The sequence below is a fragment of the Cyprinodon variegatus genome, unplaced genomic scaffold (assembly GCF_000732505.1).
Source record: "Cyprinodon variegatus isolate N-32 unplaced genomic scaffold, C_variegatus-1.0 Scaffold1158, whole genome shotgun sequence".
In the NCBI taxonomy this organism is placed as follows: domain Eukaryota; kingdom Metazoa; phylum Chordata; class Actinopteri; order Cyprinodontiformes; family Cyprinodontidae; genus Cyprinodon; species Cyprinodon variegatus.
This window is the reverse complement of record NW_015151611.1, coordinates 1-23,606: the sequence shown is the minus strand read 5'-3', so window position 1 is coordinate 23,606 and position 23,606 is coordinate 1. Positions and strand designations below refer to the sequence as shown.

At 35.3% G+C, this 23,606-nt stretch overlaps 1 protein-coding gene across 1 annotated transcript in view; it reads left to right on the top strand.

Annotated features, from left to right (window-relative positions):
- Positions 1–23,600, top strand: part of LOC107101817 (voltage-dependent P/Q-type calcium channel subunit alpha-1A-like) — a gene marked incomplete at its 3' end in the record, with an annotated part of 80,662 nt that extends 57,062 nt beyond the window's left edge. The window contains exons 4-12 of the mRNA XM_015400876.1: positions 13,664–13,755; positions 14,618–14,770; positions 15,597–15,784; positions 18,926–19,029; positions 19,157–19,272; positions 19,359–19,403; positions 19,677–19,769; positions 19,930–20,127; positions 23,591–23,600. Coding sequence (XP_015256362.1) covers positions 13,664–13,755; positions 14,618–14,770; positions 15,597–15,784; positions 18,926–19,029; positions 19,157–19,272; positions 19,359–19,403; positions 19,677–19,769; positions 19,930–20,127; positions 23,591–23,600 — 999 coding nt within the window. The remainder of the gene's footprint in view (positions 1–13,663; positions 13,756–14,617; positions 14,771–15,596; positions 15,785–18,925; positions 19,030–19,156; positions 19,273–19,358; positions 19,404–19,676; positions 19,770–19,929; positions 20,128–23,590) is intronic.
- Between the last annotated feature and the right edge of the window lie 6 nt (positions 23,601–23,606).

Below are 23,606 nucleotides of genomic sequence, written 5' to 3'. Positions count from 1 at the left end.
TGCAAGATTTACTCTGATTAACTAATAGCTTTAGCTCGTTGGCTTTTACCCCATTTGAGCCGCAATTTTGATAAAAAATTTGTTATTTGTCTTTAACTTAAATTTTGGATACAGTCCCATCAAATAGATTTGCTTAAGCCATCATTGCTGTCATTTACTAACTTTCAAACTAGCAAGTTTGGCTCCAAATCCAAACCAAACAATCTCCAAGTCCAAATTTAGAGCAGAATAGCTTACTGTCTGTTTTAAGAAGGGTATCAGAAAGCCACAATTGAGGAGGCAGTAGCATTAGACCCTAAATAATTTTCTAAAAACATTTCTGTTTGTCCTTAAAACGTCTTCTTGACATCTGGAGACAATTAGATACCCACTAATTTTAATTGAATAGATCTCTAATGTTTATTTCTATTCATCTAAAATATTAATAAGTAAATTTTAATAAAATCATAAAAAAAATAGCTGGTATTGTTTACTAGTTTTTGAAAGTTTATTTTTTTTCTGTACCAATGGCCATATTTTCCACCATAATTTTTTTTCTATAAATGTTATCAAAATAAATAAGATAAATCTTCTTTGTGTGACATTGCTGTTGTTAAAAATAATAAGTAAAGGGGGTAATTAAGGCTTTAGATGGAAATGAATGGAAACGATAAGTCCAACTTTTTTTTATTTTGATAAGCAGCAAGAATGAAGCTGTGGACATTACAGACAAGTGGCTGATCTAGAAAAATGTCTGCTATTCAAATCTATGTGCTGACATTAAGAGTCCATTCAGAAATGCATACAAGCAATTTAAATATGTTTCTATTACCCTAAAAAAGTACATGATGAATTCTAAAATTACTGTAGTTTTGTGGAAGAATTAGACATGCTTAGTGGACTGAAGTTGCTGGATGTATTTTCCTATGCTATTCTGTTACCACTTTAAGGCTAGTTCTAAAGTAAATGTCTAAACTTTGAGGCAGAATTCCCTTCACAAGGTTGTATTTAGTGATAATACTGGTAAGCAAATACCCTGCCATTTCCAAGGAATCGCAAAATGCATGCCACTTAAAAAAACAAATTTTTGTTAAAAGCCTACCTCAGTGTTTGGTGCTTTGTGCTCACCCACACACCCATGTCAACAGAAATAGTCACAGACAGAAAAACACCTACAGACAAATAATGTTAGGCCAACTGGTTGGTTAAGGTAAAAAGCATTTGGTGTTTGCCATGCGCTGCACATTAATAGGTACATTTGTTTTTGGAAGGCTGAACATTTCTTCAGCAAGATGTGATAAGCTTGAATGCAACTTAATTATATGATAAAAAGAATTGCACATATCAATAACTTATCAAATTAGAAAAGAATCCCTTATTCTACAAGGGATGAGTAATAAAACAGTTATTACATGTAATATTCAGTTGATTCTTGCAATTATTATTCCGTTGATGCTCAATTAAACCTTGAAAATTAGGGCTGCAGGTCGATCTGAACATCTCACTGGGTCAATCTGATTGTTTCCATACTAAAGGGAGATATAAACATCACCTCCCAACATGGAGAAAAGATCCAAAGAAATGTGGGTGGGCTTTATTAGCCAAGAGGAAAAAGAAAAAAAAAGAAGATATGAGGGAAGAAGAGAATAAAAATATACATTGAATATATCTCATTTTCAACTGTCCTTAGAGCTGCAGTTAACTACATTTACCTTATTAATTTGCTGATCAATGTTGATATAATATAGGGCTACCAACTTTTCACACAACCTTGGAGTGAGGTGTGGCTTATAGTGAGGTGCGCTCTATAGTCTGAAAAGCACTGTACTCATTTGCAAAAACACATTAGGAAATGCTGTATTGTTTTCAGTTCTAATACTGAGGGATGCAGGAGTTTGTTCTGCAGCCGAAGTCGTCTGATCAAACCTCAGCTACGGCTTTCGATGTTGTTTTGTCCTTTGATAAGACACTTTGTCCACATTGGCTACCACTGGTGGTAAAAGGGCCCGGTGGTGCCTGTGTCAGTGAGCCCCAGGGCAGCTGTGGCTACAATGTAGCTGGCCACCATCAGTGTGTGATTGTGTACGTAAATGGGTGAATGACTGAATGTCAATGTCAGACCATTTACCATGTAATTATACAGTATCTATCATACATCTTAACTTCAAGGATAATATGAAAAAAAAATAAATACCAACAAATAAAGTTTAGATCAGACCAGATTGAAAAGACTCTATTCTAAGCCCTGAATGGAATCTATGCCCAGCTGTGATATCAATATGCAGAAATATGGGAATTAAGGAACCTGTTAATTTATATGATCACCAAAAATCTCCTCTCTATTCCTTTTGGCCACACCTCCCACATCAGATGATTAAAGAGGACGAGAAATTAAAAAAAGAATGGAGAGAAAATGGTAACATTGTGTTTAGCTATGTTGAAGCTTGTAAGAAAGAGTCCATCAGCTGAGTGCTTGCATCCTGCTGACATCAGCAGTGATGTCCGGGCAAGAAAATCAACTAAGGGAAAAGAAAGAGAGAGGAAAGAGGAGTGGAGGCTAGAGAATATGTTCTTGTGAATGAGTGAGTGCTTATTTCTTTCCTCTACCTATCTTTGACAACTAGAAAACAAAGATCTATAGACTGTGGAGAGAACTACAATTGTAAGTAAAGTATATGAAGTGAGATAAGAAAGCAGTGTGGGGGCTTAATGACATAAGGTGCAAAAGTTTCACCTTTTTCAGTGCCTCCCACCATCCCCTCTAAAATAGAATAAATAAATAAAAAAAATTAGGTTTACAACCAATGGAAAGGTATACCCAAAGGCACGCTTTTTTTTATTTGTTGACCAACGTCTTTCTTTGCTGACAGGTTCGTTGGCTTCCTGAAACACAGCAGTGAACTCCTCTAATGTGTGTGTCATATATTTCCATCATCTGTGGTCTAATTATTACATATGCGAGCATGTGAGTGTAAGGGTGTAAGAAGGGGGGTTAAATATTGAGGACTCAATGGGAGACAGTGACTGGACAGGAGCTCACACTGTGGTGACACATGGCTCTCCCACACAACTTCCACAGGATGCACTCATAGCCTATGTGCACACGCATACACGCACACGTACACAAGCATATAGAGCTCACGGACTGGTTATTGGCACAGTATTGCTCTCTGGTGTCTTGTATGTTTTCGGTCCATGTGCTGTTTTGGCCAATGGTGCTGACAGTGAAAAGATGGACAGACACACATAAAGTACACACGCTAAATATAATGGTCCAAACAGCAATCGCTCAGGCACTTCTTGTTCAGTATTGTTAAGTGATGATTCATCTAGCCATGCTAGTAGATTCCCACATACTGACGCCAAAATATGAAGACAAATGAATGTTTTTTGTTATTTTTTAAGTTTTAGAAATACATATGTGCCTTTAAACTACATATTATTATTCATTATATTGTTCCTTTCTGACTTTGTTTGTTGTAAAATGTCCTTTTTTAGGTATGTTACCATTGACAAAATAATGTCTGCTAAATGATTGAATGATTATAAAGATGTTATTTTAATTTTGTGTAGTTTCTGGTAGAGTTGTTTTGTGTTAGTTCTTTTACTATACTTTGGTATTTTGGGTATCATGTAGGTATCTGTTTGTTAAACTTGGGTTTTGGACCAACAGAGCAGGTGCAATTAAATCCAATTTGTAGGTCAAATAGCTTTGATATACTCTATAGTTCTGCTCACACACTTACACACTAGATAATAATTTATCTGGACTTCCAGGGCCTCTAATGACCCTACAGTAATCCTTAAGTTCTTGTGAATTTAGCAGTATGCTCAGTGTCAATGTCAATTTGAAAATGTCATTAGTGCCTAATGTTACCTTCATGGCTGCTGTCTTGGAATGATGAGTCAGTTTTTCTGTTTAAGGTCTTTTCCTTGTGACGCCATGAAGTGTTTGTAGTGGAATGCTCCATCCTGCTGCAAAGCATTTCAGCATCATGTTGTCATCTCTTTTTTTTTCACAGGCATTCTGTTCTCATGGCTGCAAGCTTTTTGCGTCTCAAGTTACCAAACTGGCAGTAAATGGGCTGAAATTATACAGTGCATTTCTAGTCTTATTCAATACTTAAAGGGCTTTACACTAGAGCCACATTCATACAATCAAACTCACATATAAGAACATGCAGTATTCTTAGATCATATATGGATGTGCAGATCAGTAGGAAATTTGATTTTAGGCAATGTGAACATTGACATGTGGAAGGAGGACCTTGAAATAGAACTTGAAACTTTTAAAATGCCGCTAAGCAACAGTTGCCCCTTTTTAAAAGAGGTAGTATCTCGAACAAAATTCTGCAAATGTAATGCACATAAACAGAAATTGGTTAACTTGTATTGTACAAGATTTTGTTTTTTTTAGTGCTGCACAATATATCAAATTACAAGCATTGCATTCTTGTAATTTGCAATATTGAAACATTAATATTTCAAAATGTTATTCACAATAGATATATCAAAACAAAACAATACTGTGAGAACGAGAAATTACTCATTGAATTGCATATAATAAGTCATTGCATCACTGACTTGTTAAATTGGTCTCAGGAAAGGTGAGGATTTGACCAGATGTTCTTCTTATATCTTGCCCAGAATCTTTCAAAGGTTCCTTCTTTAGTCCTAAAAGAGACTAAAGGCAGACTAAAGGTCAATTTCTTCATGTAATATATTTAATCTTTAATATCTTTCCAATGGCTGTAGCTTGAAGGGTCACTCTTTAACCAGCTTCTTGTAACTTCATTCTTTTGTGCAGTTATCAGAATCTTTAAAAAATATTTTAGATATTCAAATCTAAATACAGTATCGGGTATCCAGCTTAAAAAACTGCCTTGGAGGTAGGTTATTATATTTTTGGGCCAAACATGCAAAAATTCTACACAACAACAATATTTATGGTCTTTGTAGCAGACTTTCACTGCCTAAACTTGTATAATTTAAAGCTTAAAATAAGTAATAGTAAAACTGTCAGGAAGGAAAATGGGGAGATGTGCGTTTTGCCACATCACAACCTGATGCTTTCTTGATGTCTTGCTAATTTATCATAAATATTATGTTCCCACAGTTTCCTCTTTAACCCTGATAATGTTAACAGGAGGACGACGGATAATTAAATAGAGAGAAAATATTTGACACCACTCCTATCATTCAAATATTGAATTCTTAGACTTTTTTACTAACATACACGTAAACACGATGTGTTTGCATCTGTGTCAGTGCTTGGCAAAAAATTTTTCTTAAACAGCTTTGCTGTTGGCAAACAGGATAAGTGGTGCATAAGTGTGCAGAAGGTATGTTTGCCAGAATGCACCAGGACAAGCTGTGAGGTTCAAGGTAAGGGAGGTGTGCGTCTGTCTATCTCTGTGTGTGTGTGTGTGTGTGTGTGGGTGGGTGGCTTATGAAGGGCGTTTTGACGGGTTAAGAAAATCAATTGCCAGGAGACCCACTTCGTATCCCCGTTGCTGCAGCATTGCCGAGATTCCATCAATGAGCAGGGGTTGCGTTGCCCCGGCAACGGTTGTGAATGAGAGCAGATCGGTATCCGTGGAGACCCTGCAAAGAGAGGAATCACCGGTTACCATGGTAATGCTGTGAACAAGTGGAGACTGGCCAGAGTGAAGGTAGCAGGTGACCTCTGTGATCTTCATCAGGGCTCTCAATCATTTTCATCATCAAATATTTGCTCTTCATACGGACAGCAACTGAGGGAATTGAAATATTGGGAACAAGTGCTATGTTCCGTGTCTTGAATAAGTAACGAAAGAGACCTTACAGAAGTTTTACTGTGCCACAAGTAGTTCATATATGTACCACTCATAAGCTACTTAAAGTAATTAAATGTTTTTAACAAAGTAAATGGGTTACGGTATAATAAAATCAGCCTCACAGCTGATATCAAATGTATTTCATGTGTCTTATTATTTTAACCATCTTAAATGACCAAAAAAGAATTTTTTTATAGTTCATTTTGAATGACCTAATTACAGGAAGGAAAATCACATCTAATAATACTACTGTTTGACTTAGCTGTAAAATGAAATAGGAAAAGTCTAAACTCTGAATACACCTTACTGGGTAAGACCTATTTATATTAAAATGGAGGTTTATAATACTGTAGGAAATTTGAAAAGGATTTGAACTTTGTGAATGAGTCAGAAAGCTAGCCAACAAGGTCAGATTAGGGGGCATGGCTAGGGAAGAAAACTGTCAATGCAATAGAGCGTGCTCAAAAAAAAAAATCAGAAGCCTTTAGCATGCATGCGAACCATACAATTTAGTAGAGTTTTATGATGCAAAACAAGGACCAACCAGTTCCTAGTGACTAAGTTACTTGTTTATTTCTGGTATAAAAAGTCTGATTGTCTTAAATTGTTTTTAACCAGAACAGTTCATCTGAACAAAACCATAATCAGAAATAGTTAACCTTCACTATCTTCAAAATATTTTCTTCGTTACACGTTGTCTAACATTTACACTACATTAATCACAAAGGGATATTGCATGTTTTAACAACTCTTTGGCTTTTTTGACAAGTTCTTCTAGGTGTTGATAACAAGAAGGATCTTCTGCACTGCAAAAATAATCTATAAGTAAACATTTCTTACATGAAGTGTATATACCCTTAATTTGTGGAATGTGGAATGAGTATATTTACTCTTAAAATACAATAATTAGATAATTAGCGCTTGAAATAAGATTGCAATTTTTTTCTTATTTTAAATGTAAATTGTTTTGTTCATTTGGCATTTTGTTCATTTTACCTCCTAAATTCAGGAAAAAATAGTATTTTTTGCATTGTAGTGCACAAGATCTAGAGAAGCTTTTCAGTGGTCATTGTTGTTGAACATCTGTAGCATCTTGCTGCAAACACTGGAGGACTTAGTCTCCTTTAAGAAGTACATTCTCCTCTGTCCCTTCTGATAGACAGCTTCATAGTTGTGATTCCAGTTGAATTTGTTGTCAAGGTTAACACCATGGTATTAATACTCATCCACTGGTATAAAACAAGTCCAAAGGTGTTTTTATATACAGCAGCTGACAAACTGTTTGAATGTTGGCAGTAAAGCAGAGACTGAGACATGACTAAAATCACCAGTTATTGCTTCAAATTCATTTGTAGCAATAACGGAACTGATGACATCACACGCAGTGTTGGCAACAGCAGAAAGTGGAAAGTAAAGCTACCAAAAGAACACTGGTGTTTGCGTCCATCTATCCATTGGATTGTAAGCACACAGCATTTTTTTTTTTTATTTTAAGACATAGTGAGGGAAATATGGCTATTTTAACCATAGAGTCAAATTTTACACATACGTTAAAAAATCATGTACAACATCTTGAGGGTCACAGTGTTTGTGTTGCTTTGCAGGGTTAATAGTTTGGTGTATCCCAGCAGAATGAGCCTCTGTCATCACCATCCAAACACTTTTTCTCAATGCAGAGAAAACATCTCCTTATTTCATCTCTTGAGTATCTCTGTTTGTCTGCTTCTGATTCTCTTATGAGTCTTAACGTCTCTCTGTCTCAGCAGTTGGATCTAACACGTTTGACACACAGGACTATCACTCCCTTTCAATCTGCTCACTCTTCTTCACGCTCTCTGTCTCTTAAGGGGATGTTGCCTTTCCTTCTTCACAGTTGGTATTTCATTAAGGACTTTATGCTGTTGTCTTCCAGAGACAGAGCTTCTCTGTGAGATATTGTGTTTATACGGTCTCTGTTATTAAAAAGGTTTAAAATACACTAATCAAAAAAGGGAAAACATGCAACCATCTGCTATATTATTCAGCCTAGTGGTGATTCAAAGCCAGGTTTTATAAATAGAGAGAAATCAAACAAATGTTATTTAATGGACAAAAGACTGCTGTTATTACAAAATATTTCTCAAGGGCCATTTAGGCCTTTTGGGGACAATGGGTGTCACATTGTCGCTGCTTATTTTGTTTTTCAAAAAAGCCAGTGACGAATTTCCGGATTTCTTTTTTTTTCTGTTAATGGAGATTTTGGTGAAAGCTTAAAGACATGAACTGCTATATGTTTTCTGTCTTCAGCAAGCAGTGAGCAGGAAGTCTGACCATTTTCAAAAGCACTGACAAGCTTTCAGACTCGGGAGGAAACTGTGTCCACAATCAGAGAAAGAAGATTGACTCCCCTCTGGGTCACCATTGAAAATAAATCAAATGTCAAAAGTTTCTACTAAGCTCCCCCTAAATTGGGATATATAATCTGTAATGTTACGTTTCTTTAACTATACTAAAATGTATCCCTCCCTGCATTCACTTTTTGAAATTAAATTCAGTTTATTTATACAGCGACAGTTCACCTCATGTCATGTCAAGGAACCTTGCAGACACAATTTAACCAGATCATTCAGTTTGATTGGTTCCAAGTTTTCTATCTAAGAACAACCAGCTGATTTCTTTGTCTTATTGACCCAGCAATTCCTCTCCCCAAGCATGCTAGTAGTGACAGTGGAGAGGAAAACTAATTTCTAACCTCCAGCAGAACCATGCTCAGTGTGAGAGGCCATCTGCCGAGGCTGACTGGGGTTCAAGGGGATAGAAGCAGACACACACAAAAAGCAGACATACAAAAGGTATCTGTTAACTAGCTCCACTAGTGGCCCTGTCCAGAAAAGGTACAGCCAGAATGATGGGCTCCAGGTCAGTTAGCATGTGAGAGGATGAAACAGAGCACATACAGTCATAGTCAGAGAAACAGGACTACAATGAATCATGGGCCAAACTCCAATATCTATAAACAAAGGTTTTGATGGCAGCAGCACAGCTGACGTTTCTCTCCAGGATGTTGTCACAGCCAACAGGAACAGACCAAATGAAGCTACTATGATGAGAAAAAGCAGAGAGCATAAAGTTAGTTTGAATTAACAAATGATACACTGAAGCAGAATGCTGACAAAATGGTCCATATGTCCTCCAGCACCCTAAGCCTGAAGGGGCAGAGTTTGGGCAGAGTTGCCAGTGCCCTAAAGTCCACTGACAATGCTGCATTTTCAGAAAATTTAACAGTCTCCCTCTGTGTTTTGGATTTAACAGATGACTTTGGACCAGCAGGTTGAGGAGTCATGGATTTACACATAAAGGCAAAGCGACATTCAGCCTTCTAGGTTAAATCCCACATCAAAGAACCAATAATATGTCTGATCACGTTTCATATTTGTTTTGAACAACAACTTTTTAGGGATGGCTCTGGTGTTCATAGGGACTCATTTAGTGACATATCTGAAACTTTCAAGTTAGGTAGGTGAGTTCTTGAGAAGAGTGGCCCACAGAGGGCATCATTTGGCACCAAGTGCTGTAAATTGACCAATTTACACTGCCATTTATATATATAGCTAAAAGTTATTTAACGTTAATTAATGTTGTTTTAAAAAAACAATTTCATGGTTACAAAGTTTGCCTGAAAGGTTCACAGGTAGGCCTTGCTACAGTAAGACAGATGTTTAAACTCTGCCTAATATTCCCTAATAAGAAGACCCTTTCAAAGGAAGTAATTTCTAAAGGAGGTTTTATCAGTTCCATAGATTGTATGCTTCTCCTTGGTTTCCATCATTTTTATCTCAATGCTTTGACTATTTTATTAAAATTTGGGGGGGGCAAATGGCAAGGTTAAAAAAATAAAACTCTTGATTTATGAACAAATAAATCAGATATACCGTAGTACCTCTGATTTCACTGACAAAAAATATATAATGTTTTACTTTCAGATACCAAATATTTGCATTTAGGCCTAAAAACTGGAGATATTCTTTACGCGTTTTAGCTGTATATTTCCTGGCAAAATTTATTTCTACTGTTACCACATTACAAGATAATATTTTATATTTTTATTTTTCCAGCAATATTAAAGCAGCACATTCAGGGGGCTGAAAAAGTTTGATCCTCAACTTAAATCAGAGACTTTCAAGAAACCAACCAACCTTTTTCAAATCCAGCTTATACAATAAAACAAAAGCTAAAATCTCAAAAATAAAAGCGAGGAAACTTGCTGTATTTGTTCAGCCTCCTGTTATTGTCTCTCTCTACCCTTATGTGTCTCTATAGACTTTAACTTGTCTCGACATATTCTAGAAAAGGCAGTTTGTTTTTTAGGGAGCTTCTTACAGTTCATGCCTTTGCTTCATTTTAAACACATTCAATTTAATATATTAGACTCCTTTATTTAGACTGACCAGAAATGGCTCTTTAGTTTTTTTATTTGCAGAGTGACTGCTGGTTTAAGGCTGAAAATATGTTGAGTGGCTGATTTATGTAGTGAAATGTGGAGTTTGAAGGTTATTCATTAGTCGGTAAATATTTGATCATTCACCTATTGTTTTCAATCCAATGCCATTTTGTTAAAGTTTATTTGTCACAATTGAATGTGAGATATTTCTTTTTTATATATATATATACTTTTTTCGGCCAACATTATTCAGGTTACATTTAGTTTTTCTGTCATGTCTTTCATAAAGTATTGAAGAGCATACAAAAAGTGACTGTTATACCTCTAAATCACTTTATCTATTAGCCCAACCATGTTATTTATTCCATTTTTACTGAGGTAAACAATGCCTTTGTCGAGTTAATACATCTGTTTGTGAGTGGAGATGTTTTGATGAATGATGCTTCTCTGCCAGTTCATTTACTGCACCTCAAATCTTTTGACAACTTCAAACATAAACAGTCATAATAATAAATCAAACAAATCATAATGTTCATAGCCATAATCACAAGTCATTACTCGCCTTTATCTACTCTTTGTATTCTCTCAAAAATGTTTGAGAATACATTGTATTAGTCTCCCTGTCATTACATGATTCTCACACTTCCTTCTTATTTATGTATGTCCACTTATCCCTACCCATTTTTTTGTACAAATGCCAGTATACTCTCTGCTTCCATCTACTGGCCACCAATGTGCACTGTGGGCTGGTTCAGCTGTTGCTAGGGACAACTGCTTCTTGAAGATTTGAGTTCTCTGGGAGAGGGGGTTGGTTGCTAACCATGTAAGCTTTGCATGAAACCTAATCTTGGAGATACAGGATAAATATGCACTGAGGTGTTACTAAAAAGAACAGGATAAAAAGTAAAAAAAAAAATCAATGTCCAATGCAAATCATGGTGCTTAAATAACTTAAGTTGTATTTAAGGGATATTTTTACACAGAAAAAAAGCCTCTCAAAATGTCTTTAGAAAATCTGAATCAATCCAAGGTCACTTCAGACCAATGCATTTTGGGTTTTTTGCTGAGGTCTGTTTTGCCAAAGCTTGCAGTATGGTCTTTTTACTGTGGCTGTTAAAAATCCATTGAGGAAATGAGTGGCTTGGCTGCCAATGCTGTGTCTATTAATACATTACCTCTTACTGAAATTAGCAACAAACCTAAAGAAAGATGAACGGGGTTTGGGGTGCAAATAAATAGGAAATTAAAACAAAATGACTGAAAACTTATGAAATTAAGCAAAGTTTCTTTCAGTGCTTAAAACACCATTGGGTGTTTTTTTTTTTTTTTTCAAATACTCTTTTGTGTTTATTGTATTTCCACATTTCCATGTACTGACTTATAAACTTGTAGAATTAAAGCACATTATCAGTAGGGCACATAGCAAGCAATGTGCAAATGTCCAGTTTTCTGCATTAGGAAATACTATTCAAAAGCTTTATATTAAACAATTAAAAATGACTATTTACTGTTTAAGTTTAGCTTAAAAAAATTTATTTAGTTAGTCTTTTGCTGTGTCTTATAACAATAGATCTTCAACTTACTTGGGCTTTTTTATGTGGTACTGTATTTGCATAAACCTTGATGGTGTTATGAAGAAGTATTTATAAACCAAAATGTATTAATTTAGGGTTTAATATACTTAGTTGTAAAGTGGCATAAAAGGTTAGATGGTTTTAACATGTTAAAAGTTCTAAACAGTGGGGTGAAAACTTGTCCTAATGGTCGTATTTGATGGAGACTGTCTGATGCGTATTGAGGATCAGTCGTTGTCCTCTTAGAGATACCACGAGCCTCTGTGATGGTTTGCTAGGTAATGTCCTACTTGCCTACTTTAAACTTCATATGGATAGCCATGTTCTTGCAGGTTTGCTAAAAAAGAATGACAGTTTAAGTAACTTTGAACTTTGCAGTTGTAAAATGAAAAAAACAAGAAAAAGATCAATGGGCACAGATGCTTTTCCATAACTCTTCAGTTTGTCAAAGTATGATTGCGCCAGATCTTCAAATTACCCCAGACAATCTAAAGATACATGTACAGATATACTGATTGTCTTGAGGTGATAAAATGTTTACATACTAGCCTCTGTGTGAGTTGTTTTTTTTTTTCTGTATTGGCATTTTAGGGTTAGGAAATGCATGGATGATGCAACTTGACTCATTGGAGTTGCAGCAAAAGTGGACTCTTAGCTACCTGGATATTTCTTTAGCTTTTTACTTCTCAAAGTACTTCACAAGACTTTCCCTGACCTATCGAAGTGATTTCGTTGACTAAGGTTTAAAAGTGAATGAATATAAATGGCCATGTAAAAACAAGGCATCAGCAGGTCTGTATACAAAGTACAAAAGCTGACACACCCCAACAAACTGCTCTTTCTACTGAAATAGTAAAATCATTGTAAAAACTGCAGTATTTACACAAATTTAGACTCCTGCTACTACCTTAATAATTTTGCATAGAAGCTTTAGCCCTTGTGTGTATTTCATTTTGTAAAATAAGCAACCTGTTAGTGACCAGCATGCAGATTAGTAGTGATTAATATGAAAAAAATGAAGAATCAAATTTTCCGTCTTTTCCTCCCCCTCCAATTTAGATCCATGTATATGAAATATAAAGTATATTTGAGGTGCAGGTATTAGTTGGTATCTATTTTTCCTACATTTCTTTCTTTCTTTCTATGATGTTTTAGAGAGTCAGCATCACTGAAATAAAGCTGGTCCGGACTATGTTACAAATTTGCCAAAAATACATCCAGCAGTTGCTATGGACACTGGTAGGGTATGAAAAATATTTTTTGAAAGCATTTTAAAATTTGCTGAAATAATAATATTAAGATAATAATTAATATAAAGACGGAATATAAATGTTAAGCGGTAAACAATCATGATGAAATAATTTATTAATCACAAATAAACTAAGGATAAATTTAATACCTTTTTAAATTTTCATGGGGGAAAAAAGAAGAAACAAAATTGATTTTAACAACAAGAAATTTGTAGATGAAATGGTCAAAAGTAAAGCTCTTAAGGCTTATGTCCTAAACTTAATGTGGATGCAGTATTTTAAATTATCTGCACACCAGGCCTTTACCTCTATACTAACTTTTATACAAGAAGACCATCAGAGATGGCTTTATGGAGGTTTGCATTTTCAACTACAGCTAATATATTGTTTCAAGAATATGTATTAATTGCTAAATTTAACAGTATAGGGAATTAGGAACTTCCAGTTCTGGATTGTCAATTAGAAAATAAATGCCACCTTCATGGGTGAGAGAAATATTCCAGATAAGTTGTAGGAAAAAACAAAACAATACCTTTTTTTGTTAGTAGTACCGAATAAACTGAACAATTGTATCAAATGTGGTTCTCTGGTCAAGTAACTTATGTACTTTTTTTGTCTCTGTAGGATTCTGTCATCTGTTGGGTCACAACTTGATCTGAGGACACTTCGAGCTGTCAGGGTGCTTCGGCCACTTAAACTGGTGTCTGGAATTCCCAGTGAGTTGAGATGGATTTTATTATTTTATCTAAGAAAAAACAAACACCTGCCGCTATCTTTTTGTTTTCTTAATAAAGAATAATGTTTTAATTTTCCCATCCAGAATAGACAGTACACAAATTGTAAGAAATTCCTACATGTATTTTAGCAGTTTGGTAAATTTAGGTTTCGTTTGGTCCACCAGGGTATTTCTTTATCATTAGTTAAATATATTGTGAAAGATATTCTTGAATCTTTTAAAAGACCCTCCCTCTCCACTTAAAAAAAAAAAAATGCACAAGCATGCAAGAGCCCATTTCTCCTTGTGCACGCTCTGTTTAAAAGTTGCTGTTCTCATACCTCATACAAGCTTACTGTGCCGGAAGGTCCACCCTAACCCCTAAATTCCTCAATCACTATATAGAGCAGGGACTATATAGTGGACTTCATAATGAACTCGGTTAATTGACACTTTTTCTCTTACGACCCTCGGCCATTTTCAAAGAATCGCTGTGAGAAAGGTGAGCTTCAATGACAGGCTGAAACCGTAGCTCACCACACATATACGTCTGAAAGTGCGCATGCGCAGAAAAAGATAGCTAACCGAGGATGAGCACGTAGGACAACCTTACGCACACATATCACCAGAAATGTGATAACCACTTATTTAGCTGATCCACCCGGAAATAAAGATTGTCCTCTATACCTTTTAAGCATTAGAAAGTGGAGACAGACTTAAATATGACTAAGTAAGTGACTTAGTATTTAGCAATAAAAGTCAGCGTAAAATAGCACAGCTAACCAAGAAGATTTTTTGCACATTTCAGCTTCTTTTTTGTTGTTGTTTCAAGCTTCCTCTGAGTGTGTTGCATTGTCCTCCAGGTCTGCAAGTGGTCTTAAAGTCCATAATGAAGGCCATGATCCCCCTGCTTCAGATTGGCCTGCTGTTGTTCGTGGCTATCCTTATGTTCGCCATCATTGGCTTGGAGTTCTACATGGGGAAATTCCATACAACATGCTATGATCAAGTTACACGTAAGGATAAAGCAAAAATAATGATAACTGTATGAGCTGTCAGCAAAACGGTAAAAGACATGGCCACATCCTTTGTATTTTTGGTCAAATGTAAAAAAATTAAAATGAAACAGACCAGCAGGTGAGATTCTGTTGCATCTGTTTACTGAACTTGTCAGGATACAGTGATTTGCAACATCATTCAAAACTACTTAGCTTTATATATATATATATATATATATATATATATATTCTTTTTTTCTTTTTTTTTTTGTAGAGGAATTTTTGCCTACTCCTCTTTTCCGAATTGTTTTAATTAGGCCTCATGAATGAGTTTTCAAGTATGACCCATCTGTATAAAGTCAGGCCACACAACTTAAATATGACTTTTTCATTTTGTTGTTCTTTTTCTGAGACATTGAGAAGTGGACCTGTTTGGTGTGTTTTTATTATTGTATTGTGGTCAAATTTGAACTCAATTGAGTTCTAGCTCACTTTATGACAGGATCTTCACCTTTAGCTAATAAATAGTAACTGTGCATCAGTTATGACATTCACCCTGGTCTTTTGGGCTATCACGCTACCACCATGTCTTTTTGTAAATTCTTTATTAGTTACATGTCAGATGTTATTATTCTCTCATCATACACACTGTTTACTCTTCCTTATCCTTTGAATATTTCCTTAAAATCCTTGAGAAAATTTGTAAGTTTAAATGTTGTCTTTGCTTTTTTCTTACCTCCTATGGGAGTCATTGTTGTGCTTTCAGGGTATTTTTGAAGGTAATTGTGTTGTTTCATTTTTAATTGTTAATCAACATCTTCTTTGTCCAATTCTCTCTAATTAGGAGAGATAGTGGAGGAACGTCCGTGTGGTAACCATACTCCTTCCAGGCTGTGCCCCAATGGTTCAAAATGTGATTCTGGCTGGATTGGACCAAACTATGGCATCACCCAGTTTGACAACATCCTGTTCGCTGTTCTCACAGTCTTCCAGTGCATCACAATGGAAGGATGGACAGACATGCTCTACTACGTATGTCCAACAAAATAAAAGCTATACTATCATTTCAATTTGCAAAACTACTGTAAAAGTAATGAAAAAGAAAAAACTTGTCAGGTACTTCTTCGATTTTGAACAGGCAGCCAAGTTTTATTTTCCAATTATTTCCTTCCGCTTATATTTTTTAACTCTTCTTTTAATCAAACTGTCCAGCAGTTGAATATGTCATCCAGTGGTGAAATTGGGGATATTACACTCAAATGAACATTGCAATTAGCACCCCACTGCCTCAAGCACCAATTGGTAAATTATGCGTCAAAAAGCCTCAATATGCAGGTGTAACCATGTCACCAAAAGTGAATGAAGTTTCTACAAGCTGGCATTTACTGTGATAAAAAGCCAACATTTACTGCAGCGTTAAGCCCATATAAACCAACAATTCTGTACCAACATGATCTGCATATGTTTATACGATCTACTTTTATAGATTCTATGGTAACAAGCAACACTGTCCAATTAAACTTAATGAAGAAATTTTGCTTTACACTAATTTAGGTTGTACCGTTCACTTGTCAAGGAGAAACATCGTAACTTTGGTGTCTCTTGTAATATCTTTTCCTTCAGTAGCGTTTCTGCACTTAAGTGCAATTTTTTTCCCTTGTCGGCTTCTGTACTTTCAAGATGGTACTGTAGGCTGTCATGGCGCTTTGCAAAGAGGCGACCAGCCTTACATTCATCCTATTATTTAATACTTTACTTTTGAACATGTATCTGATCATTTGAGGAGGTAATAACTCACCAATAATAATGCCAATTTAAATACTGTACAGTCATTAATTTGAGGCGGACACTGTTACACAGTGTCCCAATATAATATAATGATAATAATAATATATTGGGACATATTTGTAGTCGTGTTACATCTACAGAATCCTAAATACGCTAAAGAAAAATCTGGTCCCTTCCACAAAAGATTCAAGAAAGTTGTGACTTCCAAATTAATTACAAATTTCAGCTTTTTTCCATTAACAAATATTTTAAATCTACTGAATAATCTTGCAATAGTTTTCAGCTATCATTACATTATTTATATCACTTTTTCAGATTTCACATTATAGTGCGGAACTTTTGGGTTTGGGTTTGATTTTCTATGATAATGATAATTCAGCTTTAAGTAGTCTAGATTAAAACAATGCTTAAATACTTTTCCTCCAATTTTCTCTCCTATTCATCATGAATGACCTCTTCCCATCTGCCCTTTCCTTGCTTTTTGAGATCTCTCGAGGCCTCTTTCTCTCTTTAGGTCTCTATTCTGGTCTGTCTATATTTAACATCTTTTCTGATGGATGAAGCCTGACTTCCACACTCACACATGCAGTCAGGAGGAAACCAATGAAAGTTTAATAGCCATGTGGCAGCTGGTATTGTGCCATCTGGATAAAGATAAACCTGACACATGTACACATCCCACAGCCAGTCAGCGACCAGGTGACAGAATAGTGTTATGGAAAGATAATATTGACTGTCCTTTATCTGATTGGTAGTTAAGTTTGTTTACTGGTAGAGACAAAAGCAAGACACTGCTTTTGTTTTCTCAATAATCAACCCAGTACATCAAGCACATTTAAATGGAAGATTAGCTGCAACATGATATTGCTCAGAGATTTTGGTTCATATATTTTTTTGTGAATTCAAACAGATGGCACCTGCTTTCAGGTTAGCCTTTCTGAACAAAAGGTTCCTTCTTAACAAATATCAAATATATATATATTTTTTTATTTACTTACATCTTATCACTTAAACAACTCTCTTTCATTTAATAGTCTTAAGATCCCTTGATTAACGGTGACCCAGATGAGTCAGGTCAAAAACAAAAGCCACAAAAAAGTATATAAATGATGCATGAGAAGAAATCACATACATGATGCTTAAAACATGTTAGAAATTTCATGTTTAATTTTGTGAAATCAGTTTTAAAAACATGATTAAAACATCCCGAGGTGGATGTGAAATGAAACATGTTTGTTTGGCTTAAACTCTTCAGTGCTAGATTGTACCCTAACAAATAGGGTATAAAATTGTCAAACCTGCTAATATAGAAGTTGATAATATATTATGTTTTATGTGAGACCAATTAAATTACATCTTTTATGGGAAACTGGAAAATATGTCCCATGTAAAACCTCAGGAATTGGATTGCACATATGAAATTTAAATACAGTACACACCATGTGTGAAACCCACACATCACATTTGTAGCCAACTGAAATACATAATATAATGTGAAACTCGTGAAATTAAATGTCCCATCTGAACCCAGAGTAATTGCCTGTTTCACATGAAAGCCCTGGAAATGTATATCTGATGTGAAGCTGATAGAATGATGTGCCCCATGTAAAAACTATTCAATAATATGACCATCTACTGGATAACATTTCTTACCTAAAACCCATTAAATTAACCTGTTGAATTGCATGTCTTACTCTAAAACCGTTTCAGTTTTTGTCCATATGAAACTCCATTAGTTAGATTTGATATACAGTATATCATATAAATCCATGGGAGTAGAAGTTATCTCTGCTTTAAAACATGAACCAATCATTCTTGCTATTAAACAATGTGTGGAATTACAAGTTAAGTCCCTCTGAAAAAGTGTAACACAAGTGCACAATTATTTGTTATTCATAGGTCAATCATTTCTTTTAGGAGAAGAGGTAATGCCATATGGTAGCTTGTGAGTGTAGCCGCTCACAATAACATGATAAAAGAATGCACATTTTTAAATCATCTTCTGCACCTTATATTAGTGATTAACATGGCTTGTGCACCTGGCTTTACCAAATATTCACAATCTTTGGTTTTGTTAATCATGACATGTCTGGACATATAATATGAAAAACTATTTTTTGAACCTCTTTCAGCTCTTATTGTTAATGTGAATTTAGTTTCGGACCTCACTGATAATAAAACCTACACACTAACCTGATAATTGCTGGTCACCTCTTAGGGTTTTTTTTTTTTGCTACATTTCTTGAAAGTGTGTATCTGAACCATGCTAGACTAAGATAGTCTAGGTAAGTTTCTTTAAATATTTTGACAGTATTTGAGCAAACGCTGTCTTAAAGTGGTGAAGAGCAACTGATGTGACGCACTGATGTGACTTGTCTCTTGCAGAGCAATGACGTAGAGGGCAGCATGTGGAACTGGATGTATTACATCCCCCTTATCATCATTGGCTCCTTCTTTATGCTCAACCTGGTGCTGGGTGTACTTTCAGGGTATCGTTTGAGCTTTTTCTTACTTATTTCACTTTGCTTCTTTACATTTAAGAATGTGTTTACATGCACACTTTGGAATATCGTGATGATTAGAGCAACTAGGAACATAAAGTAAATGTTCTCACAGTGAATTTGCCAAAGAGAGGGAACGGGTCGAAAACAGGAGTGAGTTCCTGAAGCTGAGGCGACAGCAGCAGATCGAGAGAGAGCTTAATGGATATTTGGAGTGGATCTGCAAAGCAGGTCAGTTCATGCTTAAAAACACATTGCTCCTGATAGACAAAACTCAGGGATCTGCGTTTACATCTATGGGCCATTTTCTTTTACAGAGGAGGTAATTCTGGCTGAAGAAGATGCCACCGGAAACTTTGATGGTAAACACAAGTCTGTCTTTGACAGTCTTTGTCTTTGGGGTGGGGGGGCAACAGAACTGTATAAAGAACCACAATTGGTAATATTTGTTCAACTTTTATTTATTTAATCTCCAAAAGTTGGTATATAACTGAATGTGTTGTTTCAGTGGAAATATGAGGAGTAATTCAAATGTGAAAATTAATAAATAAGCAAAGGTACTTTAGCACTTTAGACTGACCTCTCAGAAATTAATGGATATAAAAGACATTTTGCCTTTTTTTGTGTCTTTCTAGGTTCGAGACGAAGGCCAACTATCAAAACCAGAAATAACAAAACAGAGCTGCTAAATCAAGAGGAAGGAGAAGACAACATAGGAGATGCAGTAGGTAAGAAAGTTTGAAAAATGTATGATTCATTAAAGATGTCGATAAACTTTAAAAAATAGAAGCAAATCAGCCTTCCAAAAAGTTTTCTTCTTTTTTTTCTTCTGGATATTATGCTCCTTATTTTTAAACTGTGGGTGATGTATTGCCTTCTTGCCTATAGGCTTTGCTCGCTCTAGCATTAAGAGCGGTAAGGACGGCTCTAACTACAGCAAAAAAGAGCGCCGATTGCGATTCTTCATCAGGAAGATAGTGAAGACACAGGCTTTCTATTGGACAGTGCTCTGCCTTGTGGGCCTCAACACCATCTGTGTGGCCGTGGTGCATTACGACCAGCCGGAGCTTCTTTCCGACTTTCTCTGTGAGTAAATACAAAGACTGGTTCTAATCTACACTGGTGCAAATCCACAAGGCGCAGTATGAAAAAAAACTTTTCCACTGTTATACTACGGTAAAAACCAAACAGTTGCTTTTCCCTGTATTGCAAAACTGAGCAGTAATTATACTTCTCACATATCTCTTATTGTGTGTTTTACAAATAGGGCTTAGGATTACTTACGGTTTGAAGGTCAGGGAGGAGACGAACCAGTCAATGTGGAGGAGATAAATAAAAATATTAAATATAATATAATATAATATTTGTGACATTCTCCAAAATGTGCAATTTATCAAACAACGCAGAGTCTACACCTTATGAACAAAGGACATTCTTTTGAGGACCAGAATGTTCACATTTTGGACAAAGAAGACAGGTGGTTTGAAAGGGGTGTGAAGGAAGCCATTTATGTAAAGAGAGAAAAACCAACATGAAACAGATGGGGTGGACTCCAGCTCTCAAAAACCTGCAACGCAGCGATAGAGTTGATTCCTTCCCGCTATCATAATCTATCAAATACAACAATGAATAGCTGTAATTTGTTAATAAAGTTTTCAAATCAATTCAGAGACAAATTAATGTGCGGAACTAATACAATGAATATGATTAAAACCTTTTTTTTTATATACAGTATATATCCTTCAGAAGGTTTGCTTTCCTAAAAAAAGATGCAAAAGTGTTTGCATTTGGAATTTAGCAGAAAGCGTGTGCAAACCATTTTTTGCCAGTGTTTTTAAGCAATGTTCAGATCGTATTTAATGACCAAACTGCATAAATTTGTGCAACTGTAAATATTTATAACGTGCAAAAACAATATTCCTAATTGTAAACTCAACAGTTTTGGGGTCTTTTCTAGTACTCCTGAGAGTCAGGCGCAAACAGACATGCAAAAATATTATTTTTTTTAAACATGCAAAAATATTATTATTGCTGCTACAAAGAAGGCTTTGGTACGATGACAGAAGATAGAGACGGTCTGTGCACATGCAAATATAATTAGAGAATCAGAAATAACAATATTAAAAGAATATTAATAAATACAAAAACGTCTATATACATTAATGCAGCAGAAAATCTGAAAACTCTTTATCCAACTAAACCATATTAAAAAAATACTTAAATATTTCTGCATTTTTTTTAAAGGTTTTATCTCTTCACAACAGGAATGTTTTTCCATTCATGCATCCATCCATTTTCTCCCGCTAAGTCCTTGTCAGGGTCGCAGTGGGGCCGATACCTATCTCCGGCAGTCAATGGGCGAGAGGCGGGGTACACCCTGGACAGGTCACCAGTTTGTTGCTGAGCAACACAAAGACACGCAAAGATACACAACCATGCACACACACACACACACTCACACCTAAGAACAATTTAGAGAAGCCAATTAAACTAAAAGTCGAGTTTTTGGACTGTGGGAGGAAGCCGGAGTATCCAAGGAAACCCACGCATGCAAGGGGAGAACATGCAAACTCCATGCAGAAAGACCCCAGGCCAGGAATCAATCCTAGAACTTTTTGCTACAGAAGGTTCTAGGTACAGGGCAACAGTGCTACCCATTGCTCCACCTTGCAGCCCTTGATTTTTTTCTCCTCCCTTAGTTTAGTCAAGCATAACTGTGCACAAAGTGTAGCCAAGTTTTACCATTCATAGCACTTTATTTGCACAGTCAATATTAGTTAGTATTATGAGCTGCATCTCTGTGGCTTAGAACCTCACCTTTCTGTTATGGCCACCCTTAAACTATCTGTATAGAATGCAAACTGCTAATTTTATGGGCGGAACTAAACTGGTTTTTACATCTTAACCAGCAACATGCCCACTTATTGCACTTTCTAACAAAATAACACATGCAGTTTAACTCCCATATTTGGTAGTTTTAATGATTAGACTTAAAAACTAAAATTTAGAGAAACATAAAGATAAATCTTAGCATTGATTTAAAACCACGGTCAGTGTGTATTGACCAATCCTAGAAAATAACTGAAATAATTTTACATTCTGTCAACCAACAATTTACCATAATATCTGATCAAATTTGACTCATTTTAATTTGCACAGAATTTATTTTTTAAAGTGAAACTAAATTATTTCCAACTGTGCTCAAAAGTGTCTATCATATATTTTTCGTGAGTTTGTGATATATAAGTTAGTTGAATATAGAAAGTGGTTTATTAAGTTACAATGATCTGAGCTTCTTTTGTTATGATGTAAACTACCATTACTGAAAAAGATCTGAAAATCTGAAGATATAATTTATTATTCTACACAAAATGAAACCATAATGCAGAAGCAACACAAAAATTCACCTGTAATCGATCTACAGAACCTCATGTTGATAGACTGTACCTCAAGGACAGTCTATGAGAATTTTATTGAGATTCGTAATATAATTGAATCACAGAATTACAAAGTAACAAGAAATGTAACAGGAATTCCACTTATTTTTAATGTTGTGAATCTAAAAAAGAAATAAGTTTTTATAAAGTGACTGCCTTTGTTTCTTAGTTTTTATTTTTTTACCAAAATGATCTTCACCCAACTGATATGATGTGCTATTCTTACCCAAACCATCAGCATATCACATTATATTACGCTCCTTTTGCATTTAAATAAAAAAAAAAATATGTTTGTGTTTAAGCACAGATACTAAACTAAGACACTTTTTTGTTACACTTGAACTGTAAAAACAAAGTTTAAATAGAGAAACTGTTTGCTTTGATATTGTTTTTCCACTTAATGTTTTAAAGTTTGCTTTCTCTACCTGCAAACAAAACTTCACTTTTCTATGCATCTTTTTGGGATAAAGCTCAACAATTTACAACATTCACAACATTTTGCACCTTTTTTTATACTTTTATTTTGCATATCATAGCAAGACCATTTTACACTTTTTAGTCTATTAGTTATTTTTTATTGTTTTGATATAATCTAACTCCTAAAATGTACCTCTTAGCTAATTTAATAGCTCAACAAAAAATATAAATAAATAAAAAAAATTGTTTTGCAACTTTTTCAACTGTAGCTGAGGTCTACCATATTATTTATCCTTTTAATGTCACAGATATGTTGGTATTGACATAAAAAGCGACACTCAGCAGAATCACCTTGTTGTCTCTGGCTGCTGTCCAGCATCATTAGCATATGAAGCTGTACAGTACTTCCTCATGGAGTCCATTCATCACCGCACTGTCATACACACTTCCACTCAAGCCACAATTGACTTCTACTCCTTTCAGTCTCTGCGTCTCACACATACACACTAGTCTCTGACTGTAATTTATACCATTCCTACATGTATTCTTGCTTGTTCTAATATTATCTTACATTTACAGTATGTTTCTATGCTACTGGTTTATAAAAATTCTCTCCTCCTTAACTTCTTCCTCTTTTGCACTCTTAATGTTTTCCTATCCTCTCTCCTTCCTTTTCCTGTTCTTCCCTCCTGCAGTCTATGCAGAGTTCAT